General features: G+C 43.0%; 1 protein-coding gene across 4 annotated transcripts in view; it reads left to right on the top strand.

Annotated features, from left to right (window-relative positions):
- The window catches only part of FGFR3 (fibroblast growth factor receptor 3), a 92,424-nt gene that overhangs the window by 914 nt on the left and 64,165 nt on the right, over nt 1-27,345 (top strand). For all 4 annotated transcript variants that reach the window (XM_069744893.1, XM_069744892.1, XM_069744891.1 and 1 more), the window contains exon 2: nt 1,647-1,900. In XM_069744893.1, the coding sequence (XP_069600994.1) occupies nt 1,729-1,900 (172 nt within the window). In that variant the 5' untranslated portion in view covers nt 1,647-1,728. The remainder of the gene's footprint in view (nt 1-1,646; nt 1,901-27,345) is intronic.

The following is a 27,345-nucleotide window of genomic DNA, read 5'->3' as shown; positions in this document are numbered from 1 at the left end:
CTCTGCTCTGTCTCCTCACAATCTTCATGTAGTCCTCTGCTCTGTGTCTCCTCACAATCTTCATGTAGTCCTCTGCTCTGTCTCCTCACAATCTTCATGTAGTCCTCTCCTCTGTGTCTCCTCACAATCTTCATGTAGTCCTCTCCTCTGTGTCTCCTCACAATCTTCATGTAGTCCTCTGCTCTGTCTCCTCACAATCTTCATGTAACATAGTAACATAGTAACATAGTTAGTAAGGCCGAAAAAAGACATTTGTCCATCCAGTTCAGCCTATATTCCATCATAATAATATGTTTTAGTCCTCTGCTCTGTCTCCTCACAATCTTCATGTAGTCCTCTCCTCTGTGTCTCCTCACAATCTTCATGTAGTCCTCTCCTCTGTGTCTCCTCACAATCTTCATGTAGTCCTCTGCTCTGTCTCCTCACAATCTTCATGTAGTCCTCTGCTCTGTGTCTCCTCACAATCTTCATGTAGTCCTCTGCTCTGTCTCCTCACAATCTTCATGTAGTCCTCTCCTCTGTGTCTCCTCACAATCTTCATGTAGTCCTCTCCTCTGCGTCTCCTCACAATCTTAATGTAGTCCGATGCTCTGTGTGTCCTCACAATCTTCATGTAGTCCTATCCTCTGTGTCCTCACAATCTTCATGTAGTCCTCTTCTCTGCGTCTCCTCGCAATCTTCATGTAGTCCTCTCCTCTGCGTCTCCTCACAATCTTCATGTAGTCCTTCTCCTGTGTCCTCACAATCTTTATGTAGTCTTGTCCTCTGTGTGTCCTCACAATCTTCATGTAGTCCTCTCCTCTGTGTCTCCTCACAATCTTCATGTAGTCCTCTCCTCGGTGTGTCCTCACAATCTTCATGTAGTCCTCTCCTCTGTGTCTCCTCACAACCTTCATGTAGTCCTCTCCTCTGTGTCTCCTCACAACCTTCATGTAGTCCTCTCCTCTGTGTCCTCACAATCTTCATGTAGTCCTCTCCTCTGTGTCTCCTCACAATCTTCATGTAGTCCTCTCCTCTGTGTCTCCTCACAATCTTCATGTAGTCCTCTCCTCTTTTAGGCCACGATCACACGGTCAGTATTCGGTCAGTATTTTACATCAGTATTTATAAGCCAAAACCAGGAGTGGAACAATCAGAGGAGATGTAGAATAGAAACCCGTCACCACTTCTGGATTTCTCACCCTCTCCTGGGTTTTTGTTTTATCTTAAATATACTGAAGGTGTGAACGTGACCTTACTACGTGGATCTTGGTTCCTGGAATGATCTAAACTTTGGTCACCTGGCCACAATGAGATCAGTCTGACTTTGTTCTGAGACCACCTACTTGTGCCATGATCTCTGGGCACTGACCCATTGGGTTCAGTCCATCTGTTTTTATTCATCTTTGTATCAATATTTAACTTATTGTTTACTTTGTATTGGATACAATGTATCAGTGTAGAACAGATCTACAAGTCACTGGGCCATGAGGCATTCCAGCAATGTGCCGCTCCGCCAGCCCTCAGGTTCATTAATGGCAAACCCTGTGTGGTTTAAAGGATAACCAGTCCCACTCCTGACCTCCCCCAGTATCCTCACCCAGTATGTGGTTCTGTATTGGTCCCAGTATGCCAGGCTGATAACTTTACTCTTCTGCATTCTCTAGGTCGGTGCTACTTCTTCGGTCAAGGTGACCAGTGCCGGGGTTACAGCGCTGAGCCCAAGGGAGCAAAGTATGCAACCGGAGGATGTCTGAGGCTGGAGGGGGCTGCAGGTTATCCCCGTGCCAAGGGATATTGGTGGGAATGGTCACCGTGTGGTGCACACTCTGCTTTTGCCTGGTGACAGTGAGTGGAGTGCCGGCTGCCAGGCTTCCAGTTGCCCAGCCAGAAGAGGACAAGCCAGAGGGAAAGCCAGCAGGTAACCATACGGATCTACCCTCGGCTTCGCAAATTTGCTCGCCTACGAATTGGGAGGGAAGAGAGGGGTCCTCATCCATCCAACAGACCCCTTGAGCTTCTCATGAGAAATGCAGAATTTGCATATTGTCCCTGATTTGCACTATAGGGGGTTGGCAGGATGGGGGGGGACATTGTTTGAGGACCCTAATTAATCACTGGGCAAGTTGACTCTCAGATTAACTCCTTTGGTGCTGTAGGGCTATCTTGCGTCCCACGCTGTGTTGTTTGTGTATGGAGGGGCCCTAATGTGTGTACAGTGCTGTGTTCTCCCCTCCCAGCTTGCGGGGGTCTCTGGCGCACCGCTGGGGTAATAATTGCAGGTCCGGATTGTATCATGGCAGCAATCAGAAAGTTATTGCAGAAGTGGCCATAAAAGTGATTATGTGGACAGGTTGCCACCTTGGATTGTGCATCATGGGGTAGAGGAGCGTTGGCGACGTAGCAGAGCCGACTGTGTGCTGCAGCCTTATTGGCTAGACGCTACCTACATCGAATTGTAGCAGAGCTCAGTTTCCATTGGAAAAACGGCGTACCGTATACATATGTCATTAGATCCATGAAGATGTAGCAGAGCCAAATCTGTCTCTTGGCATTTTACGTCAGAATCGTTTGCATCTTGATGAGTAGGAATGTTATCTGCAGTCCTATGCAAAACCACAGATGAGATGTGATTGTGCAATTCTAAATATTCACAGCTTTGTAAGTTTTACCTTCAGTCCTATGCAAAACGATAAATGAGATGTGATGGTACAACGCTAAATATTCGCGATTTTGGAGGTTTTACCTGCAAAACCATAAACATGGTCGTTCACTTCTCGATATTCATAAATGTTGTAGGGTTACTTGCAGTCCTGTGTAGAACCAGAAGTATGATATCATATTTGTGACCATTCAGAATAATGCAGTCCTGTGTAAAGTCACAAATAACACAGCTTTCTGAGAGAACGGTAGCATGCTCACATGCAGTCCCATGTCAAACCATAAATAATGACTAATGTCTGCAGGAAATACTTTGGCTATTATGTAGCTCTGTGCGCTTGTTCATTTTGATGTAGCGTTTCTAAAGATTCAGGACAACGTATATTTACAGACAGTCCTATGTAAAACCCTAAGTTAGACATAACCGTCGATATTCAAGCATTCAGAATGGTGTAGATTTACATGCAGTCCTATGCAAACCACAAATGAGCTATGATCATATATTTGTAAATATTGCGTTCAGTTCACTTGCAGTCATATGTAAAAATACAACGAAGATTGGCTTGTGCATTTGAGCATTCAGAATACTGTAGGTGGGTCAGCAGTCCCATGTAAAACTGCAAATGGGACAGCTTCACTACTTTCTAAATAAACATTTTGCATATGAAGTCCTATGTAATGCTATAAATAATGACATGCATTGATGTAGCAAGAAGGAATTTGACTCATCATTTTGGTGTGAGTTTTCTTGTGGATTTCAGTAATTTTAAGTTGGAAAAAAAGGTATTGGGCTTTCTTGCAGTCCTATGTAAAAACACAATAATGTATGATGGTGCACTTCTGAGCATTCTGAATGTAGTAGCTTCACGTGTAGGCCTATGTACAATTACAAATAAGGATTATCGTACTTTTTTTTTTTTTTTCAATTGTCGTCATTTTGTATATTCACGTGCAGTCCTATGTAAAACCACAAACGAGACATGATCATTCATGTCTAAATAATACGTTGTAGGGTTCAGATGCAGTCCTATGTAAAACTACAAATCTGACTGGGTCTTGAGTAAATAGAAGGTAGTATGTTTACATGCAGTCCTATGAATGACCGAATTCTTTACCTGCAGTCCTATGTAATACATTTTGTAAGTAATACGGTAGATGCTTGTGATATCGATAATGTTGTATGGTTATGTCTAGTCCAGAGTGCAATCACAGATAACACTGGTGCCAACAACAAACTGGGCTCTGCTACTATCAGATTACTGTTGTGCCATATCACAAACTCGACTCTGCTACATTTGTATTTTCAGTGTATATACCTTTTAATATTGTCAGTTATAGAGACTCTGCTTCACATGGAGATGGTCTCCTCTGTGGCTGACCGTGACCTGCTCCTGCTGTAGGTTCACGTGTGGTCATTGCTGTGTAGTGATGGTGAATTTGCTATGTGGCGCACTGTTTATATGTCACTATTAATGATCTCATGGATGAGATCCACTTTTTGGAAGTTGGAAGATGCAGATGAGCTGTTGAATGCTTTCTGATGGACTAGGGAGCCTGAGATCCAAAAAAAGAGGAAAAAAAAGCAAGTGAAGAGTAGCAAGCTTCCTACTCTTCACTATGTGATTTATTGGATTGGACGGGACTTTGCCTTTTATCCTGAATAAATTTGTAAGTTTTTGGAAGCTGGATTTTTTTCTCTTTTTTTTGGATTGCTTGCTCACGTGATGACTACACGTTATCCGTGCTTCCCCACAACACATGCCGACAGGTGAGCTGGTATATATTTTTTTTCTTTTTTTCTGCTAGGGAGCCTGAGGGTCGCACATTGTCCACATTTGGGTAAATAATAATAATAATATTATTATATATCTATTATTACAAAATATATATTTATTATTATTATTTTTTTTTTTACTTTAATGGATGTATCTAGGACTAAAAGTATTTATTTCTATTGGATTTCATTAAAAATGTTGCCCCATTTTGCTTTTTTACAATCTGTTTGCCTCTCTGCTCCTTCATCTTTTCTGTGGTCATAAATCAGCTGAGAAGAGCCCAGGAGAAGACAGATAACACGTGGACTATGGCCGCGACCCCTGTCGCACTGCCAAAGTGAATGGGGTAACATTATTATTACGAGGGTAGTGCGACTGCCATAATGAAGTCGCAAAAAAATTGTGGACTTTTTGCGCATTGCTTATGGCACTTGCAGTACCCTCGGGGGCGCAGTGGACCCCATTTACGGTACTTGTTTTGAGGTGCAGTGTAGAATCGACACAAACTTTGGTCGCGTGATAGTTGTTGTAGCCCTAACCTGAATTCCAAACTCGCTGTCAGACCATCCTACCGGGCTCACTGATGGATCCTCAGTTACCTCAGGATGTCAGACATTTTTTTAAATGTAACTCAATTGCAAAAGTGATTTTTTTTTTATTTTTTTTATTTTTTTTTTTTAGCCCCAAATACATGAATTTGAGCAAGAAAAAAATGTCTCCAAGAGTGAACAACCACGATTGTGATTATCCTAGTCCCTAGTAATACGTCATGGTTCACTATTATTGTCCCACGTATCGGCCAGACCAGTCATATGGAAACAATGCAAAACCTCCAACCATCAGGGGTCTTGAATATATCGATCTTCTTATATGGACCTACGGGGCATTTTTTTGGGACCCCTAAGCTCCAGGGCCCTGTGCTATTGCACCCCTGCACCCACTATAGTTACACCCCTGGCTGCATCCGATCATTGTAGTATGACAGATCTGACTATTCCAGTAACCCTTGCCTCCATGTTGTACATGATGGCTCCTCAGTACTTCACTAGCAGGGCCCTACTTGTAGTCGTACTGCCGCCCCACCCCTAAGGCTACTTTCACACTAGCGTTAACTACAATCCGTCACAATGCGTCGTTTTGCAGAAAAAACGCATCCTGCAAAAGTGCTTGCAGGATGCGTTTTTTCCCCATAGACTAGTATTGACGACGCATTGCGACGGATTGCCACACGTCGCATCTGTCGTGCGACGGATGCGTCGTGCTTTGGCGGACCGTCGGCACAAAAACGCTACATGTAACGTTTTTTTGCTGCCGACGGACCGCTTTTTCCGACCGTGCATGCGCGGCCGGAACTCCGCCCGCACCTCACAATGGGGCAGCGGATGCGATGAAAATCTGCATCCGCTGCACCCGTTGTGCGGCGCTTACAACGCTAGCGTCGGTAACCTCGGCCCAACGCACTACAACGGGCCGAGCCCGACGCTAGTGTGAAAGAAGCCTAATAGGGTTCATAATATCATAATGTGTTTTTAGTGTGGAGCATAAATTCCCTCCTGCATCTGACAAAAACTAGGCCTAAACACTCAGCAGATTTCTCTAAATTACACTAAAACCTGTCTGTTGCCCATAGCAACCAATCGCAGACCAAATGCTAAGCTCTCGTTGATCCTAGTGACCCAATCGGAGCTCAGCTTTCATTTGTAAAACAGCTCTGGTAACATGAAAGTTGCTCTCTGATTGGTTGCTATGGGCAATAAAGATCAGTCTTGATCAATCTGACCCTACGGCGCATAGCAACCAATCACAGAGCAGCTTTTATTTTACCAGAGCTGTTTTGGAAATGAAAGCGGAGTTCTGATTGGTTGCTATGGGAAACTAAGAAAGATTTGTTTTCTTTTTGAGGCAGTTTTGATAAATGAGGCCTGATATCTGTAATGATGGAATTCCTGACAGGCAGCGCTGTCATGAAATAACCCCGCTCCATTGTCTGCGCGGGACAGTAATCCTGCCAGAATCAACGTGATAAAAAGAGTAATTACTGTCTAGCGATCTGAGCACTTAATGTAGAATATCTCCCCCCCCCCCCCCTCCCCCACCTCCATTTTTAATATTCATTTTTCTTCAGTTTGAGCACGAAGTTCTCTCCGTCGGCTTTTTCATTGTATTCTTGTGCCTCCTCCCCGTATAGATCAATTACCCTTCAAAAACCCCATAGAAACTCTTGTTCTGGCTGTCACAACAACCTCCTGCAGGTTCTCTTCACAGAGAAATCGGGACTACAACTCCCATCATTGTTGGCCATGTACGGCTTGGTACTTCCACCGTTGTGAGACTGCAACTATAACCCCCAATGTGCTCTGACGTGGCATCCTAGGAGTTGTCATTCTGGAACACCTATATCTATCTGCAGGTTTATAGGGCTTGTTCACATGCTGCGTTTAATCGTCCTTTTTTTTTTTTTTTTTTGTCTAGTTGGGAAAACCACAAGATTGTACATTAATGTGTAACTTACTGGGCTGCCAGCTGCAGTTTTGATAAAATCCGTTTTCTCTGCTGCAGATGTAGCAGTGCTCTGAATGCTGTGCTGTGTATAACCCCACCCACACCACTGATTGACCGCTTTCAGTGTACACTGTGCATAGGCAGAAGACCATGCATAGGCAGAAGACCAATCGGTGGTGACGGCGGGGTTATACGGTGCTCGGGAATATGTCCGACTACATGGAAGCAGGTTTACTAATCCTGCTGATAAAGCAGTGATTTTATCAAAGCTTCGGCAAGCAGCCCAGTAAGTGACACACCGTTGGAATCAAGGTCTCTGCCCTTATATTATGCTGCTGTCCAACTAGGTAGCAAAAAAAACCAGCTGATAGAAATTACTTGAACTTGCTTTTACTGGATAACCCCTTTTTATCACAGATTGATTATGTTCACGGAGTTGAATGCTCGACTGCCGGTCTGTTCATTGCTTCTGCAGTTCCAAGTTAAAACTACGTTCAATTAAAGGTTGAAAACCTGTTTGTTTGCTTCTTTTTTTAAAGCGTAACTGTCGCTTTAATTGTTTGCTGTAATATATCTTGCATGTAAAAGTTTGTTTTTATCAGAAAAAATCTGCTTTTTCTCCTCCTGGATTGATCTATCCCTCTCAATTCATTGGTCAAATCTGTACTCGATGAAAACAGATTTTCCCATTAGCGAAATAGGAGGTGACAGTTGGTGCTTTAACAATTCTATGGAGAAGGGAGGAGCTAGAGGAGCACAGACATTCTGGGGCGGAGCTAGAGGAACACACAGACATTCTAGGGAGGAGCTAGAGGAGCACAGACATTCTAGGGAGGAGCTAGAGGAACGCAGACATTCTAGGGAGGAGCTAGAGGAACAGACATTCTAGGGAGGAGCTAGAGGAACACAGACATTCTGGGGTGGAGCTAGAGGAACACACAGACATTCTAGGGAGGAGCTAGAGGAACACAGACATTCTAGGGAGGAGCTAGAGGAACGCAGACATTCTAGGGAGGAGCTAGAGGAACACACAGACATTCTAGGGAGGAGCTAGAGGAATACAGACATTCTAGGGAGGAGCTAGAGGAATACAGACATTCTAGGGAGGAGCTAGAGGAATGCAGACATTCTAGGGAGGAGCTAGAGGAACGCAGACATTCTAGGGAGGAGCTAGAGGAACGCAGACATTCTAGGGAGGAGCTAGAGGAACGCAGACATTCTAGGGAGGAGCTAGAGGAACGCAGACATTCTAGGGAGGAGCTAGAGGAACACACAGACATTCTAGGGAGGAGCTAGAGGAACGCAGACATCCTAGGGAGGAGCTAGAGGAACGCAGACATCCTAGGGAGGAGCTAGAGGAACGCAGACATTCTAGGGAGGAGCTAGAGGAACGCAGACATTCTAGGGAGGAGCTAGAGGAACGCAGACATTCTAGGGAGGAGCTAGAGGAACGCAGACATTCTAGGGAGGAGCTAGAGGAATACAGACATTCTAGGGAGGAGCTAGAGGAAGAGACATTCTAGGGAGGAGCTAGAGGAAGACGCAGACGTTCTAGGGAGGAGCTAGAGGAACGCAGACATTCTAGGGAGGAGCTAGAGGAATACAGACATTCTGGGGAGGAGCTAGAGGAATACAGACATTCTGGGGAGGAGCTAGAGGAAGAGACATTCTAGGGAGGAGCTAGAGGAAGACGCAGACGTTCTAGGGAGGAGCTAGAAGAACACGCACATTCTAGGGAGGAGCTAGAAGAACACACAGACATTCTAGGGAGGAGCTAGAGGAAGATGCGGGCATTCCAAGGAGGAGCTAGAGGAAGACAGACATTCTAGGGAGGAGCTAGAGGAAGACGCAGACGTTCTAGGGAGGAGCTAGAAGAACACACAGACATTGTAGGGAGGAGCTAGAAGAACACATAGACGTTCTAGGGAGGAGCTAGAGGAAGATGCAAGCATTCCAAGGAGGAGCTAGAGGAACACAGACATTTTAGGGAAGAGCTGGGGGAAGACGCAGACCTTCTACTAAAAGTTCTTCTGAAATAGTTACAGGTCTCCATAGAACTTTGAGCATCAACTGTCATCTTCTGAGTAATGGGATAATCTATATTCACTGAAGGCAAATTTTACCCGTGTCTTGAGAATTTTGAGACTGAATAATCAATCCACGAGGAGAAAGAAGCAGATTTCCCTATTAAAATATGTTACAAAGTTGTGTATTTTCATGAATACTATTGATTAGTTTTATTTATTTATTTCATAAACCAATGGTTAAACATTTGACTATAGAGCAAAAACTGAAAATCTGCAACATTTTGTGGTTACATTTCTTGGTTACATATGACAATACACCATCAGGGCCCCATTTGTAACAATCAGGGATAAGGATAGGAAGGCCCAAACAGTCAAATGTAGCAGATTTTGCCTGTGGATTCACACATGTAATATCACAGTGGATTTACAGCACTTGTAAGGGGATGAGATTTTTCACGAACGTAATCCACTTTCTGTGGAATTTTGCCCCATGTACATTTCTTCCGGCTGTGTAGTTTTCATACTTTCCTATGTAGCAGAGTGGAATTGGTGTCGGAATCTGCCGCAAAATGTACACATATATATCTTTACAGCTCGTTGTTTGACCGGCTTGAAATCTTAAGAATGCTCCTATTCGTTGACGGCAAGCAGAGATCTCAAAAGCAATGAAGTATTGAAAAGTGATGCAGATTCTACCTTCATTTTCCTCTAAGGTCCTTATTTTAATTTCTTGTTCCCTTTCTTCTTCACACACGGAACATTCTGTAGACATTAGAGCGTTCATTGATCCGGGGAGACATGACATCCTTGTATACATGCACCACGTGGCAATGCTGCTTCGCTTATTTTTCCAAGCGCCTCTACGTGACTTGGATCAGAAGTTAGCAAAGGGTTAATGCAAGCTCGACAGTAGAAATTGTGATTTAGGGGCTGCGAGATGGATTTAGGCTTTTTTTTTTTTCTCCTCCTGTAAGAAATTGGTGTTGCTACATGATGTAACGAAGGCTGCGAGCTGCAGATTGTGTTTATATCTGTCCCATCGCAGGTGCTGGAGCGTGCACATTGGTTTTATGGATTGGATGGCGAAACTTTTCATGATCTAGATGAGATCTTGCTGTGAAATTTAAAGCTGTCGTGTATTTTAAAATTTTTGTTTTTTTATTTTCATAAATTCCTAGTTTTCCTGGATCTATAACGAATTGTGGAGATGGATAATTCGCGGTCTATCTAACATGAGCATATTGGATAAATCAGCTTAGTCAAATTTATATATATATATATTTATATATATATATATATATATATATATATATATATATATATATATATATATATATATATATATATATATATATATATATATATATATAATATTCTCCTTGAGAAAGGCTCTCCATGGACCGAAACGTCGCCATAATGAGCTATTAAATTTTGAGCATCTACCATACTTTAATCTACAATGGCGTGCTGCCACAATTGATGGTGGGACGGACTATTGACAACTGGGTCATCTGTAAATATCTACTATATAATTATCTAAGGGTCACTTCCGTCTTTCTGTCTGTCCTGGATATTCATTGGTCGCGGCCTCTGCTGTCTGTCATGGAATCCAAGTCGCTGATTGGTCGTGGCAAAACGCCCATGACCATTGCCACGACCAATCAGCGGCGGGCGCACTCCGGCGACAACATGGCCGCTCCTTCCTCCCCGCAGTCAGTGCCCGCTCCGTACGCCCCTCCAGTCAGCGCTCACGCAGGGTTAATGGCAGCGCTATCGGACCGCGTTATGCCGCTGTGTAACGCACTCCATTAACGCTGCTATTAACCCTGTGTGACAAACTTTTTTACTATTGAAGCTGCCTATGCAGCCTCAATAGTAAAAAGATCTAATGTTAAAAATAATAAAAAAAAATAAAAATCATTATATACTCACATTCCGGCGCCTTTCCCGCTCCTCGCGACGCTCCGGTAACCGCTCCATGCAAGTGGCAGGTTCTGGTGGCAAAGATGGTATGCGACAAGGACCTGCCATGACGTCACGGTCATGTGACCACGACGTCATCACAGGTCCTGCGCCCATACAACCCTGGGACCGGAAGCTGCCGCGTGCACCGCACACAGGGCCAGGACTTCAACGGAGGGTGAGTATATGTTTATTTTTTATTTTAAGTCTGTATACTACATGGCTTTGTGCTGTATACTCCGTCGCTGTGTAATATACTACGTGGCTGGGCAATATACTACGTGGCTGGGCAATATACTACGTAGCTGGGCAATATACTATGTGGCTGTGTAATATACTACGTGGCTGGGCAATATACTACGTGGCTGGGCAATATACTACGTGGCTGGGCAATATACTACGTGGCTGGGCAATATACTACGTGGCTGGGCAATATACTATGTGGCTGTGTAATATACTACGTGGCTGGGCAATATACTACGTGGACATGCATATTCTAGAATACCCGATGCGTTAGAATCGGGCCACCATCTAGTATACATTATATTTGTAGTCGATAGGTCAGGGATATCACTAATCCCTATTGTGCGGCGCTAACACTACAATTAGACATTTGATGCCTCCTTACTGTCCCTTTTCGACACCTAGAAGACTAGCTATGTTTTAGATGTTCCTTGCAATCGGCCCATTTCATATTTTGAGGTTAAATGAACACCGTAGGTAGAACTGAAACACTTCTGTAGATCCTAATGTAGGGGGCGGAGCATCAATACAAATTCATGCTCCGCCCCTGAGGATCTGCACTAGACAAAACACAGCGTGTATGTTTCGGCAGGAGTATTCTTTTAGCAGTTTCCTCCATGTCCCTTTATAAAAATAAGCGTCTACAGCTCAATACAAGGAGAATAGGTCATTTTCTCCCTTTTGATGAGGGCTTTTGAGAAAGTTAGGGTGATGCTCTTACAGATTTTGATCCACTTACCTCAGACGCGATAATGGTAGTCGACAGGGGTAAATGTAACCTTGAGATTATCAATCGACCACAATAAATATAAACTTTTTATGGGATCCTCCCACTGTCCATGACATTACAGGGCTTCAGGTTATAAAAATGATATTCGTAGAATACGTGCCCATCTTTAGACCACACAAGTAGTACAAGGGATAACTACGTATACTATTCTTGTGGCGCTGTTCCTGTCCATTTTATATGGACATCAGCAAAATCTTCGTCTTTCCCTTCGCAGGTGGTGGACTATGCGGGCAGAGTAAACCTGTAGATTACAGTAAGGAGACGCTGGTTTTGTAGGTACAGATTAGAGCTTTTCTACAGAACACAAAGACGCCTTCTACCCCCTCCTCCTCCATGTAACTTGTACGCTATGAAAGGAAAGCTCTCTTAGTGAAATGGTCCATGTGTTATTAGCTCATTAGTGGCGCTTGTTGTTCAGTAGATTTTACGTTAACAGCCTAAGTCCTTATTTTCCATAAAAGCGGCTTGGAAGGACTTTTTTTTTTTTTTCCCCCTAGTGAGCTAATTCTCCACACAGGGCGGCGGGCGAGGTAACAGCTACTGCTTTGTGCTAGCATCGGGCTGCATAAAACCCTCATTGAAGGGCAGGCATTCTGGAGGTATGTGCATGTTTGCTAATATGAATGATGCCCATTAGGCTATATAGAAGCGGTGTACACTTTCACATCCCCGCAGGGAAGTGTTCTACTCCTAGCGAGAGGAAGGCAGATGGTGGGGTTATTATTGAATACAATCCAAGCCCAAAACACTGGGGGCCTCATCGGGATTTTTTTTTTTTTTTCCTCTTAACAATGTTATAGATTTTTTTATTTTTATGAATGAATCGAAGTTGCATGAGGGTATTTGAATGTGTAATCCTCTCTTTGGCCATGATAGAGATGATTAGTGGGGTCAGGGGACTCTTTCTACCTCCTTGAGATGGCGGTCACTCCATTCAGGATGGAATAAATGTGGAAGGGGGCAGCGCACCGTGGACCCCTGAGCCAATTTGCATTGGTATTCGCATAACTGGATGTGAATGATAGTAAGGAAAAAAAAAAAAACACTGACTCGAATATGGAGTTGTTGCCCATGTGCGTCAAATCTCCTCCATATTGTGTATTTTTTTATTTAAGGTAAGAAGCCATGCTCATCTCGCTGATCCCTGCTGCTCCTGGTCAGTTCCGGAGTCTACCTCCGATGATGTGAGGTGTAACCACTGCAGCCAGTCGGAGGCTGCGTCAGTCCAACACAGTGGCCAGCCATTGGCCGTATCGATGTGACAGGGTCATCATCATTTTAACAAGAAGTTGACCCCAGAGAGGTAACGGGGGCAGCATTGGAACAAAGATGTGTTACGTCTTTGAGATTAAAAAAATAAATGCAATGATAAATGCAATACTAGCCTCACCGATCCACCTCTACTTCCATTTCCATGCTGCCCCCATCACGCTCTAATTTTTGTCAGATTGATGATGCCAACTTCACAGGGACGAAAAAAATGTTTTTTATTGAATACGGTACTTGAGTATTAAATCTTTGTTCCTTTTTTGGTGTGGTTGATCATTGGAAGTAAACCTAGCCGGGGGCATAATTAATTTTTCTAGGTGTTTTTTTTTTTTTTTTTTTTTTTGTCTGTTCTGCACATTCTGTTACAAAAACAAAAAATTTGCCCACAAGTAATCCATTTAAGGAGTCTATGCTTCTATGGGCATTTTTTTTCCTGAAATCAGGAGATCTCCTTTAAAAAGGAACTGTGCCCTCTCCTGTTTTTCTGCAGTGCCTTCGCCTTGGACAATGATAATACCAACATGTGTTATGTACCTTTCCTTGGCTGTTTTTATTTTCCATCGTTTTATGGTCTTAATATTATCCCATAATCTTGTGTTATTGGAAAGTAAATACCTAGAGAACATTTAGTTCAAGCTGCATCAGACGGATTACTGGAGCTCCGGTCCCTGCGGAGACGTTTGATCATTTCTCATGTTATTGGAAAAACCAAACATATTAAAACTACTACTTCTATCTCGTTCTGTCGCGCGCTGTCTTTGTCGCGCGCTGTCTTTGTCGCGCGCTGTCTTTGTCGCGCGCTGTCTTTGTCGCGCGCTGTCTTTGTCGCGCGCTGTCTTTGTCGCGCGCTGTCTTTGTCGCGCGCTGTCTTTGTCGCGCGCTGTCTTTGTCGCGCGCTGTCTTTGTCGCGCGCTGTCTTTGTCGCGCGCTGTCTTTGTCGCGCGCTGTCTTTGTCGCTCGTTCTCTCATTTTGCCATGGACCACAGGAGAGATGACTTCTAGATTGCCACTGACAGAACTTTTATCCCTAGTAGAATGGAGCAGCAGTGCACATGCTCAACTTCCATTTGATCCTTTATCTGTGGGGCTGCTGGAGCTCTGTACTTGAATTTTTTTGGGCAGCCCCATAAGGAATGGAAAGGGGTTTGCACATGCTCACTACCATTTAAGGCTACGTTCACATTAGCGTTGCGTCGGGCGCAGCCGCGGCAACGCATGCGCCCCTATATTTAACATGGGGGGGGCATGGACATGCATTGTCTTGCGTTTTGTGACGCATGCGTTTTTTTGGCGCAAGCGTCAGGGCGCAGAGGACGCAGCAAGTTGCATTTTTTTGGCGTCCAAAAGCAAGCCAAAAATGGATGCATGCGTCACAAAACCATGCATTTTTGCATGCGTTGTGCATTGCGTCGCTGACACAACACACAACAACGCAAATGTGAACGTACCCTAAGTTAAACATTGCTAAAAGTGCACCATCCTGGTGATCGGTATGGGTACCACCAATCTAAACGTCCCTTTAACTTAAAGGAATACCCCTGGTAAAGGGTTGACCACTGACTTACAGAGCAGCCTCTGGTTAAATAGGAACTAAAGAGCGGTGGTTGGAATAAGAACCCAACTGATTGGATTGAAAGAGGTCCTCTTTGGACAATCACTTTTTGGGAGAAGAGTCTCCTGGTAATAAAACAGTGGTGGTGTCCTGCGGCATTGGAGGAAACTCCATATCCCTGTAGCTCCATCACAAGGAAGATGATGAAAATGATTACAAGATTCAGATTGGAACCATTGGGCTTTCCATGTAAGGGATAGACTGTCGGGTCGTCCAGGTCTTTTTTTTTTTTTTTTTTTTTTCAAATTTATTTATGCTTAAATTCATTTGTATATGTTTATCCCAAGGAGCATTGCCTATAAGACGCTCTACATCTGTTGGATCTCTCCAAGAACATCCCGCACCTTCCAAGAACTAAATTGAGCACCTATATAAGTGCTTCTCACTAAATTAGAATATCATCAAAAAGTTAATTTATTTCATTTCTTCAATACAAAAAGTGAAACACCTATATTATATAGAGTACACACAGAGTGATGTATTTCAAGTGTTAATTTCTGTTAATGTTGATGATTATGGCTTACATCTACTGAAAACCCAAAAGTCATTATCTCAGTAAATTAGAATACTTTATAACACCAGCTTGAAAAATGATTTTAAAATCCGAAATGTTGGCCTGCTGAAATGTATGTTCAGTAAATGCACTCAATACTTGGTCGGCTCCTTATGTCATCAATTACTGCATCAATGCGGCGTGGCATGGAGGCGATCAGCCTGTGGAGCTGCTGAGGGGTTATGGAAGCCCAGGTTGCTTTGATAGCAGCCTTCAGCTCTTCTGCATTGTTGGGTCTGGTGTCTCTCATCTTCCTCTTGACAATATCACATAGATTCTCTAAGGTCAGGCGAGTTTTCTGGCCAATCAAGCACAGTGATACTGTTGTTTGTACACCAGGTATTGGTACTTTTGGCAGTGTGGACAGGGGCCAAGTCCTGTTGGAGAATGACATTTCCATCTCCAAAAAGCTTGTCAGCAGAGGGAAGCATGAAGTGCTCTAAAATTTACTGGCAGACGGCTGCGCTCACTTTGGTCTTAATAAAACACAGTGGACCTACACCAGCAGATGACATGGCTCCCCAAATCATCACTGATTGTGCAAACTTCACACTACACCTCCAGCAGCTTGGATTGTGGCCTCTCCACTCTTCCTCCAGACTCTGGGACCTTGATTTCCAAATGAAATGCAAAATTTAACTGTCATCTGAAAACAACACCTTGGACCACAGACAACAGTCCAGTTCTTTTTCTTCTTGGCTCAGGTAAGACGCTTCTGGCGTTGTCTTTTGGTCATGAGTGGCCTGACACAAGGAATGTGACACTTGTAGCCCATGCGCTGGATACGTCCGTGTGTGGTGGCTCTTGAAGCAATGACTCCGGCAGCAGTCCACTCCTTGTGAATCTCGCCCAAATTGTTGACTGGCCTTTTCTTAACAATCCTTTCATGGCTGCCGTTACCCCGGTTGCTTGTCCACCTTTCTCTAACACACTTTTTCCTTCCACTCAACTTTCCATTAATATGCTTGGATTCAGCACTCTGTGAACAGCCGGCTTCTCTAGCAATGACCTTTTGTGGCTTACCCTCCTTGTGGAGAGTGTCAGTGACTGCCTTCTGGACATCTGTCACGTCAGCAGTCTTCCCCATGATTGTGGAGCTACTGAAACAGACCTTTATAAACGCTTAGGAAGCCTTTGCAGGTGTTTTTTGGTAATTATTCTAATTTACTGAGATAATGACTTTTGGGTTTTCATTTGCAGTAAGCCATAATCATTAACAGAAATAAACACTCGAAATACATCACTCTGTTTGTAATGACTCTATGTATGAGTTTCACTTTTTTTTTTATTGAAGAACGGGAATAAATTAACTTTTTGATGATATTCTAAATTAGTGATAAGCACTTGTATGTCCACATCTTGTTCCTCTCTGCACCTGTCTAGTGCTCCTACAGCAGCGTAATTACCTCCCGAAAGCCAAAAAAACCTATTACATGATGGATCCAGCAAGTTCCACTACGTCGTAAATCACCAGGGCGTAATATGCAGGTAGTGTTCAATTTGAGCAGTGTGGCTCTCTGACGTCAGTGTGCTGGAGAGTTTAGCCTGGGCGTATGATCAGTGCCCCCCGCTTACTGCCCGCTGTATACCCTCCACCTGAGGGCTATCCAGCCCTACGTCATACGTCAGTGACACTCCATTGATGCCACATTGCCCTGTCAAGCCCTATAAATGCCAGTAATCCCGCACTCCTGGGTAAGAAGAGCTCCTCTGTCCGGTCCTCTAGGCTATGACTAATTTTTATGGGAAGCAACAACACTTTATGGGAGAAGTATCCTGGTTTCGCGGACAACGTCTCTTAAAAATAAATTGCTATGTGACAACTTTTAGAATATGAGAGGAAAAAACCTGTAAATATAATAAAGTTGCTATTCCCGACTTCATAAATGGATATTGTCGGAAAGCGCTTATAAATACAAGCAATTTTTGCATTTTCCTGTTTATTAAAATTTTCTGTGGTTTTTGAGATATTTACACTTTTTTTTTTTGTTTACAGCTCGTTGCCTTGGAGACCGACCACTGATTCTAGGCAACGGAACATCCACACTGCTTATAAATGTAGACCATTTTTACCATGTTACCAGGGTCCACGTCTTTCCACCATGTGGATTCCGGGGGAATGTCTTGATGACATTCCATTGTCACTCACATTTAACCTTTGAAAATTCTCTTTTTTGGGTGTTTGTTTATTTTATTTTAGTGGCTCTTAGAAGATTTGCCAATTTTTCTTGGGTGTCTTGGTAGTCTTCCCGTTTCTCCCAGGGACACTTGGCCATCCATGCTAATCGCATTGTTGGCCCAAAACGTATAAAGTGGTAAAGGAGGAAGCAACAAACATCAGTCCCTCAGTCCAACCCCGGATATTTGGTGTTCCATCTTGAGCTTTGCTTTGGGACCCTTACTCTTCTTTGTACTTATTCCTTCTTTGCCTGGAGACAGGCTGCACCAAATATCTTTACTTATCTCCCTATTGAAATAACATTTGTGGATATATTTCAGATGTTAGTTTTTTTTATTATTATTATTTTTTTTTTTTTCAATCCACAATGTCTGAAATCCTTTTCTAGCTACTCGTCATACTTAGTTAAAATAGCTGGTAAGATATTTATCCCTGAGGTTAGAAACCTTCAGTAAAGCGTCTTGTGAAATACCTAAGGGAAAGTTTCTCACGGGCATGTTTGAAAAAGAATGACAAAGTTTTTACTTTTTGTCCATTTTGTTGTGATATGTCCTTGAGCGTTATCTTCTGTTTTTGAGCCAGTAATTGCTACTAAGAAGATAATTGTCTTTAAACCTTTTCTTCTAGAGTGAAATGCATGGAAAATCTTGTGCAGGTTATCTGTGACCTGTGGAACTTTGTTGATACGCTCCCTATTCTTCTGCCGGGCAGAGATGCAGCACTTGGTTCACAGGGGGGCAAATCATTTTGCAATGCATGTTAGTTATTCTTTGCACCATGCTCTAAAAATGAAGATCTTATTTTTTTATTTTATTTTATTAAGTTTGACTTTAGTTTAATTTTTCCATTTTTAACTCAATGATTTATTTTTTTAATTCTGTTTTATGAAATATAAATGCCACAATTTTAAAGTATTCAAATGTTTTGTGGCTTTTCTCCTAATACTAGCTTTTTTTTTTTTTTTTTTTTTTTTGACTGGTACTAAATTCCAGTTTTTTTTTTGTTTTTTTTTTAACACTTGGTTGAAAAAGTTCTTCTCATGCTCTTAAATGATTAAAATTGAGAAGTGATTGTAAGAACAAGCAACTTTAAAAGTTTCCTCAAGAACGGAGGGATTTTTACTTTTTATAGTTTTTTTTTGTTTGTTTGTTTGTTTTTTGTTTGCTCATTTGCCAAGGTTATTGGTCACCTCTGCAGTCTGATTGGCTGGTTAACTAGGGCAAAGAGTATGCAAATCTTACTGTGAAGCTAGCTAAATCGCTGGTTCCGTCCACCTTCCGTCCACGTTCAGCATTGATGCTGCAGAATCATAACTGCCTCCGCCTGTGGCTCGAGGGGGGTGGCTGCATCCGCCTGTGGCTCGAGGGGGGTGGTTGCATCCGCCTGTGGCTTGAGGGGGGTGGTTGCATCCGCCTGTGGCTTGAGGGGGGCGGCCACGTCCGCCTGTGGCTCGAGGGGGGTGGCTGCGTCCGCCTGTGGCTCGAAGGGGGTGGCTGCGTCCGCCTGTGACTCGAGGGGGGGTGGCTGCATCCGCCTATGGCTCGAAGGGGGTGGCTGCGTCCGCCTGTGGCTCAAAGGGGGTGGCTGCGTCCGCCTGTGGCTCGAAGGGGGTGGCTGCGTCCGCCTGTGACTCGAGGGGGGGTGGCTGCGTCCGCCTATGGCTCGAAGGGGGTGGCTGCGTCCGCCTATGGCTCGAAGGGGGTGGCTGCGTCCGCCTGCGGCTCGAGGGGGGTGGCTGCATCCGCCTGCGGCTCAAGGGGGGGTGGCTGCGTCCGCCTGGGGCTCGAGGGGTCCGCTACTTCAAACTACAGGATCACTCCCAGGAAATGGTAAGACAGGAGGAAGAAGCACAGTGCTCTCCTGAAGACAGAAAATTTTGGAAATTTGACTATTGTAATGTTTCTTGTCAATATTAATGAGGTTGTCAATATTTTTTTTTTTTTATTGCTACCTTTTTGTTAAGAGTCTCCTAAAATTTGCTTTAATCTGCAAGTGCAACAAACAAGTATTTGATTTGCAACAGCGCCTCCAGAGGACAAGTGAAGCATTATACAGCATTTTCCAAAATCAATGCGCTGTCTAGGTAATAGACATCCCGGTCCAATGGCCACTGGACCAAAGTCCTACCTGCCCGCATCCCTGCAACCTTTTCTGATTATTAAGCCTTCGCGACATCATTGCATTGTGCCACGACGCGCTCATTATAGCAGCCTCCTAATTAGTAGATAGGAGGAGACTGAGGGCTCTGGCCCCACCGCCACCAACTACCGATGTGCTGATATGAGGGTTTTGTTGTTTTTTTTTTTTGCTCAACTCTATCCATAGCAAATAGAAAAGGGGTTACAAAGTGGAGGACCACCTCAGTCGGCACAGAATATTCTAATGGAATATTTTAAAAGCACCTTTTTAGACCAGCCTCCTCTAATGTATTGATTAGCTATCTGTTCTCTGAAAGCAACATCTATTCTTAGCTGTCATTACAGAAGGAATCTCTTGGCTGGTTATCTTGGAGATTAATTGGTACCCTATTATCTGGGGGTCCTGGAGTATACCGGGTAAAAGTCGCGGAAGGATCACGAATTCTTGAAGTGTCCATGTGAAAGTCTAGACTTGAGGAGCACCAGGGACGTCGTATCTCCAGCTGATAAGCCCTCAAGTGACACTTCTTCTTTCTCTGATAATCCCGCTGAGGTTGGTGGAGCCGCTCAGCATCATGTTGTTCACACCAGAAGATAAGACGATGTGAATATACAGTCGGTCATTAGTAGAACCGCTCTGGATGTCATCCGGACGGCAACAGGCGTCGGTGAAAAGCCTCCAGAGGGCACGTGCACACATGAAGTATTGGCAGCAGATTCTTCTGATCTCCACCATCCTCCGCCATGTGTGAACAAGCCCTGAATAAAAGTCAGCCCAACTCGCCAATTTTGTCGGGATCGGCGATCACTTAAGGGCCCCCACACATAAAAAAATCGGGTGGTTAGAACGTAATCGCCTGTTCAACAGGTAGACGAGCCGCTACCTAATTTCTAAGGCCAGATTTACTTATCCTCCACATTTCACAAAGACCTGTCTTACGGTTCCCGAGCTATGAACTTTTTCTTTATGGTCTTTGTCAAGTTGGCGTTGCTTGCTGTGTAATAATGCAGAGCAGCCTAAAGACACGCCCCAGAGGATCCTGTGGCAATGCCCCTTATAAAGATGGGTATAAAGGTACAGATGATTGGCCTCGGGGAGACCAAAACATCCAACACCGCGGAGACACCATCACGTGTTTCTCAACGCAGTGATTCCAGAACACTGCCCCCATCCCTTATGGGAAATATGCAGATGCATGTAAAGAAGCTGCGGAGACACCATCACGTGTTTCTCGACGCAAGCAGTGAATAGCCAGGCCTTTCCCCGGGAAGGAACAACCACGGGAAGGGCAGCATCCTATGAAGGAAAGCCACCTATGCCAAGCATGGTATCCATCCACAGACAGCTGTTTCTTATAAAGATGGGAACATCAGGAATATAATGGCCACCTTTTCACCTGGGGACAAGTCCTCGCTTGTCTTGTATTTCCTATACCAGCCACTAGGGGCAATATACATTTGGAGAAAAAGGAGCTTTCTGGGTAAAACCTGATATATTGGGGGCAGATATGTCTGTCAATTTACTGGATGAAAAACTTTTTTTTTTTTTTATTTCACATGATTAAAAACATTGCAAAAAAAGTCAGCGAACCCTAGGACTGTCCCACGTGTTTCAAATAGTAATGTTTTTAATCATAGGGCTATGCCACACTGCAGATCTGGGTGGAAAATTTACGCAAATGCAGATTTTCCATGCACAAAGACTCCAACCCATCCCCCATCAACCATAAAGCTCTCTCTACACAGACTTGATACTCGCCTATCATCTCTTAATTGATTTTTTTTTTTTTTTTTTTTTAACTCCAGGACAAGGTAATTGGAACATATAATTGACGTAAAAGCAACATTTCTCTTTTAACATTCCATTTCTTTAAAAGAAAAAAAAAAGGTAAAAGTAGAAAAAATTGTGCTGTCAATCTTCTTTGGATGTAATGTTGTCAACTTGAAAGGTTTGTTTCTGCGTGGACGTTGATTGCAAATTCTTACTTAATAGTATATAAATCCTGAGTTTCCGCCTTGCCGTTCCCTCTCTGTCGGTCTTTACTGATGCTCTGGAATTGTATTCCTGTTCCAGAATGATCAGTTGTATCAGATTCTGGTACCTTTTTTTTTTTTCCCCTTTCCCCGCTCCCCTTTTGGTTTTCCCCCGCTCCCCCTTTTTGGTTTTCCCCCGCTCCCCCTTTTTGGTTTTCCCCCGCTCCCCCTTTTTGGTTTTCCCCCGCTCCCCCTTTTGGTTATCTATAAATCATGAGTACAGTTGTATTCTCTGCCAAGTGATCTGTGCTGCAAAGTTAATTGATTTCCATTTAATGAAATGTTCCCTTTGTCATGAACGATTGGCTTTCAGCTCATGAAAGTGAACATGTTTGCCTTGATTTACAGTCATTATATGATGAAAGCCCGGCGCTGGTCCACCGCTCTCCCCAGATTGCGTTTCGCAAGGGTCGAGAATGGTCGTCTGTTTTTGGATGCATTTTCTAGGGAAAAAAATTATTTATTTTTTAAGACCGGTTTTATGGTGTTTTTAAGGGGTCCTCACTTATCAGAACTGTCATCAAAGACCTTTGAGAATTTTGCTTTAGACTATGTTCACACGTTGCGTTTTTGCATGATTTTTTTTTTTTTTTTCCAGATTTTTTTTTTTTTTTTTTGCAAATTAAAACCAGCAAAAGTTTTTAAGATTTCGGAAATCTCCTCCACACACTTGGTGTTTTTTTTTTTTTTTTTTGTTTGGTTTTTCTTTTCGTTCTTTTTCAGACTGAATTGGGAAAACCGCTGCCTTTAGAAAGCAATGAAAAAAGTGAAAAAGCTGCAAAAAATGTTTTTGTTTAATAAAATGAATTTCCTTTTACATGTACTGTAGTCAAAGCTTCCTTATAGTTTGCAGTTTTTTTGTTTTCTGCACGTGAACATAGCCTTAGGGAATGTGCACATGTTGCATTTTTGTCATTTTTTTTATTTATTTTATTTTATTTTGCACGGTTTTATAACATAAACTAAAGGATTTTTTTTAATACCAGCAAACTGAATGAGATTACTGAAATCACGTTCAGTATTTTTTATTTTTTTTTTTTCTTGCAGATTCAAATCTGCAGCGTGTCGGTTCTTACAGCAGATTTCACCCATTTTAATGAGTAAGGAAAAAAAATCCTCATCAAAAACTCCATGTAAAAAATGTCTAAATTTAAAGAACTAAAATTTAATGTATATAAAATTTGTTTTAAAAGAGGCTGTAAATATATCTTTTATTTCTTATTTGATGTAAATGCCGCTGTTCTCCTGAATCCGGCGTTGTTTTTCTCTTGTTCCTGCTCCTCTCCTTTCCTGAGATACAGCCCCTTCTTCCCTGTATGTAAAGCAAAATAATTTGTAAGCCAAGTGGGCGGGGTCCTCTACAAGAAGCCAATAGAGGAGTTGAGGCTCACACCCTCTTGGCTAAAAAAATAACAGTGAAGAAAGGTCCGTATCTCGGGAACGGAAGGGCGCAGGAAGAAAAAAACAACAACTCCGGATTCAGGAGAACAGAGGGGAAAAAATACATATATATGGTAAGTGATTGTTCCCGCAAAAAAATACTTTAACGGGGACCCGATAGAATAACTCCCTGGTCATATATTCAGTTATGCGAATCTTTATCATATTCAGTCGGTCGCCGCTAACGCTGGATGCACAAGTTTCCGCATGTGTTCTATTTTTGAAGGCCAAACAAACCTAAAAACGGACAAAATTAACGATAAAAATAAAAACTTTTTCACTGGAACGCTAAAATCTTAATACTTAAAACTGCCCGTCTCGCCATTGTACCTTTACACTTTCCTGTGTGTTTTTTTTTTTAAATGTGGGTATAATCTTCCACTTTTGACTGAAAGGGGCAGGGTCTATTCAGATTTGCATATAAAGGCATTTCTTTGCCATTTGGGTGGGGTTTAAAAAAAAAAAAAACAGGGGGGGGTATGGTTTAATACAGTTTTGGCCTCCTGTGCGCGGTATGTATGCCCCCACAACCATGATTTGCATAAAAAGGCATTTCTTTGCCATTTGGGTGGGGTTTAAAAAAAAAAAAGGGGAGGGGGAGGGTATGGTTTAATACAGTTTTGGCCTCCTGTGCGCGGTATGTATGCCCCCACAACCATGCCGCTCCCTAGCCAGGCAGAATCGATTGACTAGTAAATGCCGGTTTCATTGCGAAATCCATTGGTCCACAAAGCGTGCCGCCCAAGAACGCCGTGCGTACGTGAGTCTAATAACATCGAGGGCCGTTGGGTAACACTATACTGAGCGTCTGAATGACTTATCTCTGGTTTGTCAAGTCAGATGAGCCCTCGACAGTCAATCATTGCGGTATTTTGCATAATGGTCATTGAGACGTAAAGACGGAGACAACCGGAGGAGCGGAGAACCTTGGAGGTGATGCGAATAAGAGGGTCTCTCCTGTGAGCACGCTGCTCGCTAATCCTTTGAAATTCAGCCTCTCAGATCCGTAATGTGCTCTGTACAAAATCCATTTATGCCGAAGCTCCTTACATCACAGGAAGTATTGGATGTGTCTGCATTCACCGGCCTTTAATCATGGGATTACCCAAAGGCTCGGAGAAGTAGTCCCATATCCCATCAATGATATCCCCACTCCAGATGCTGCTCTTCATTCATTCACAATTGATTTACTCTCCATATTGCAGAGAGGATGTGCTTTCCTGGGAATGGATGACACCGGCAAGAATGGGGGAAATTACGTTTTCATTATCCTTGACTACAACAGACCTCTAAAATACATTTTCTATTTAAAGGGACTAGCACCCCCCAAAAGATTTTTAATAGGTACCATATTAATGGGCACTTTTTATTCTCCAAGCTAGAGGACGTCTTTTTTTTTTTAGATGTGTCTAAAAATGAAATATAGACTTGTTCTCCACTTAGGAAAGAGTTTCATGTCATCGAAGCCGTGTATGGAGGGGGCTGGATGATTTTTCTACTTTCAAAATTTTTAAGCCGTCTCCTTTCTTTGCTCATTTACAATGCTAAGCTACCCCCTTCATAGGCAACACTTGTCATGTGCCATCACAGAAAACTCTGTAATGGGTCAAACCCTAGCCAAAATTGGGATTTCCCAAACCAGTTCTGACGTGGGTAAACTTTTAATAATGACCGTATGCGAGTAAGTTGTCTAGTTCAGGAAATTAATTCCTATACAGTGGGGAAAAAAATTTAGTCAGTGACCAATTGTGCAAGTTCTCCCACTTAAAAAGATGAGAGAGGTCTGTAATTGACATCACAGGTAGACCACAACTATGAGAGTCAAAATAAGAAAACAAATCCAGAAAATCACCTTGTCTGATTTGGAAAGATTTATTTTGCAAAATATGGTGGAAAATAAGTATTTGGTCACCTAAAAGGATGCAAGATTTCTGGCTCTCACAGACCTGTAACTTCTTCTTTAAGAGGCTCCTCTGTCCTCCGCTCATTACCTGTAGTAGTACCTGTTTGAACTTAATAGTATAAAATACCCCTGTCCACAACCTCAAACAGTCACACTCCAAACTCCACTATGCTGAAGAACAAAGAGCTGTCGAAGGACACCAGAAACAAAATTGTAGCCTTGCATCAGGCTGGGAAGACTGAATCTATAATAGGCAAGCAGCTTGGTGTGATGAGATCAACTGTAGGAACAATAATAAGAAAATGGAAGACATACTAGACCACTGATAATCTCCCTCAATCTGGGGCTCTACGCAAGATCTCACCCTGTGGGGTCAAAATGATCACGAGTACAATGAGCAAAAATTCCAGAACCACATGGGGGGACCTAGTGAATGACCTGCATAGAGCTGGGACCACCGTAACAAAAGCTACCATCAGTAACACACTACGCTGCCAGGGACTCAGATCCTGCAGTGCCAGACGTGTCCACCTGCTTAAGCCAGTACATATCTGTTCCCATCTGAAGTTTGCTAGAGAACATTTGGGTTATCCAGAAGAATATTGGGAGAATGTCATGTGGTCTGATGAAACCAAAGTAGAACTGTTTGGTAGAAACAAAACTCATCGTGTTTGGAGAAGACAGAATGTGGAGTTGCATCCAAAGAACACCATACCTACTGTGAAGCATAGGGGTGCCAACATCATGCTTTGGGTCTGTTTCTCTGCAAAGGGACCAGGACAACTGATCCGTGTGCATGAAATAATGAATGGGACCATGTATTGTGAGATTTTCAATGCAAGCCTCCTTCCATCAGCAAGGGCATTGAAGATGAAACGTGGATGGGTCTTTCAGTATGATAATGATCCTAAACACACTGCCAGGGCAATGAAGGAGCGGCTTCGTAAGAAGCATATGAAGGTCCTGGAGTGGCCTAGCCAGTCTCCAGATCTCAACCCCATAAGAAAAACTTTGGAGAGTTGAAAGTCTGTGTTGCCCAACGACAGGGTCCAAAACATCACTGCTCTAGAGGAGGAATGGGCCAACACACCACCAACAGTGTGCCAACCTTGTGAAGACTTACAGAAAACTTTTGACCACTGTCATTGCCAACAAAGGATATATAACAAAATATTGAGCTGTACTTTTGTTAATGACCAAACACCGTATTTTCCACCATAATTTGCAAAATTAATCTAGCCAAATCAGACAAGATGATTTTCTGTATTTTTCTCATTTTGACTCTCAGTTGTGGTCTACCTATGATGTCAATTACAGGCCTCTCTCATCTTTTTAAGCGGGATAAATAGCATATTTGGTCGCAGACTAAATACTTTTTTCCCCCACCGTATATACTTTACAGAAGTGGTTCAAGATCCTCATCTCTTGACCAGAGCCAAGAATCCAGTTGCACAGATCGCTTCTTGGTCTGGAGGAGCCATCTCATCCTACATAACACAGACAACTACCGTAATTAATTTTGAATGGGTATTGACTAATACTGATTTTCCCCTGTGGTGGCGCTATAGCAAAATTTTTCAATTAACGCAAGGTTTCTCCACAAATCACAACTGATCAGTTGGGGAAGCTTGCGATCAACTTCTTGTCAGGAAACCCATCCAATCGGTAGAGATTTTCCAATTTTTTTTTGGGAATAGCTGTCAAGCAGCTACTTCTTCCAACTCCGCCTTAAACATCCATGTCACATGTTTTTCTCATAAGGGGGAAAAAAAACCCTGTGGGCAAAAAGGGATCAAGCGTGGTGAAGTCGATGTACCTGAATCTTCATTCTGCCTATGAGCGGTGATTATTGAAGATACCAAAACACGTCAATCCTGCCCAAATCTGTAGCTTTGACCAGCATTTTTCTAATGTGTGTGCCTCAAATTTTTGGATTCCGCCCTTGAACCTTTAGTTGCATTTGACTTTCAACCTTTCACCTCTGCCCATTCCATTCTACTTTTAGAGCTTGTTTGTCATGAGATTCCCAGTCCTGTTCATTTTTCTACCTGATGATTTCGCCAGATAGCCAAAAAGTGGTAAGAAATCATATCTGAGTTGAAGCGGAGTCAAAGGTGATGGCAAGGAACCCGACGCAAGACGAAACGGCAATATATGAATGGCACTGAACGCTTTTCTGCCGTGTGTGAGGACGTTAATATCTTGACAGGAACTGATGTGTTAGAACTGAGAATATCAGACTTAATTTCTCCTGGCAATTAATGAGAACAAAATGGGT

Source organism: Ranitomeya imitator, chromosome 1, assembly GCF_032444005.1.
Source record: "Ranitomeya imitator isolate aRanImi1 chromosome 1, aRanImi1.pri, whole genome shotgun sequence".
Classification (NCBI taxonomy): Eukaryota; Metazoa; Chordata; class Amphibia; order Anura; family Dendrobatidae; genus Ranitomeya; species Ranitomeya imitator.
This window is presented reverse-complemented; position numbering and strand designations above follow the sequence as displayed.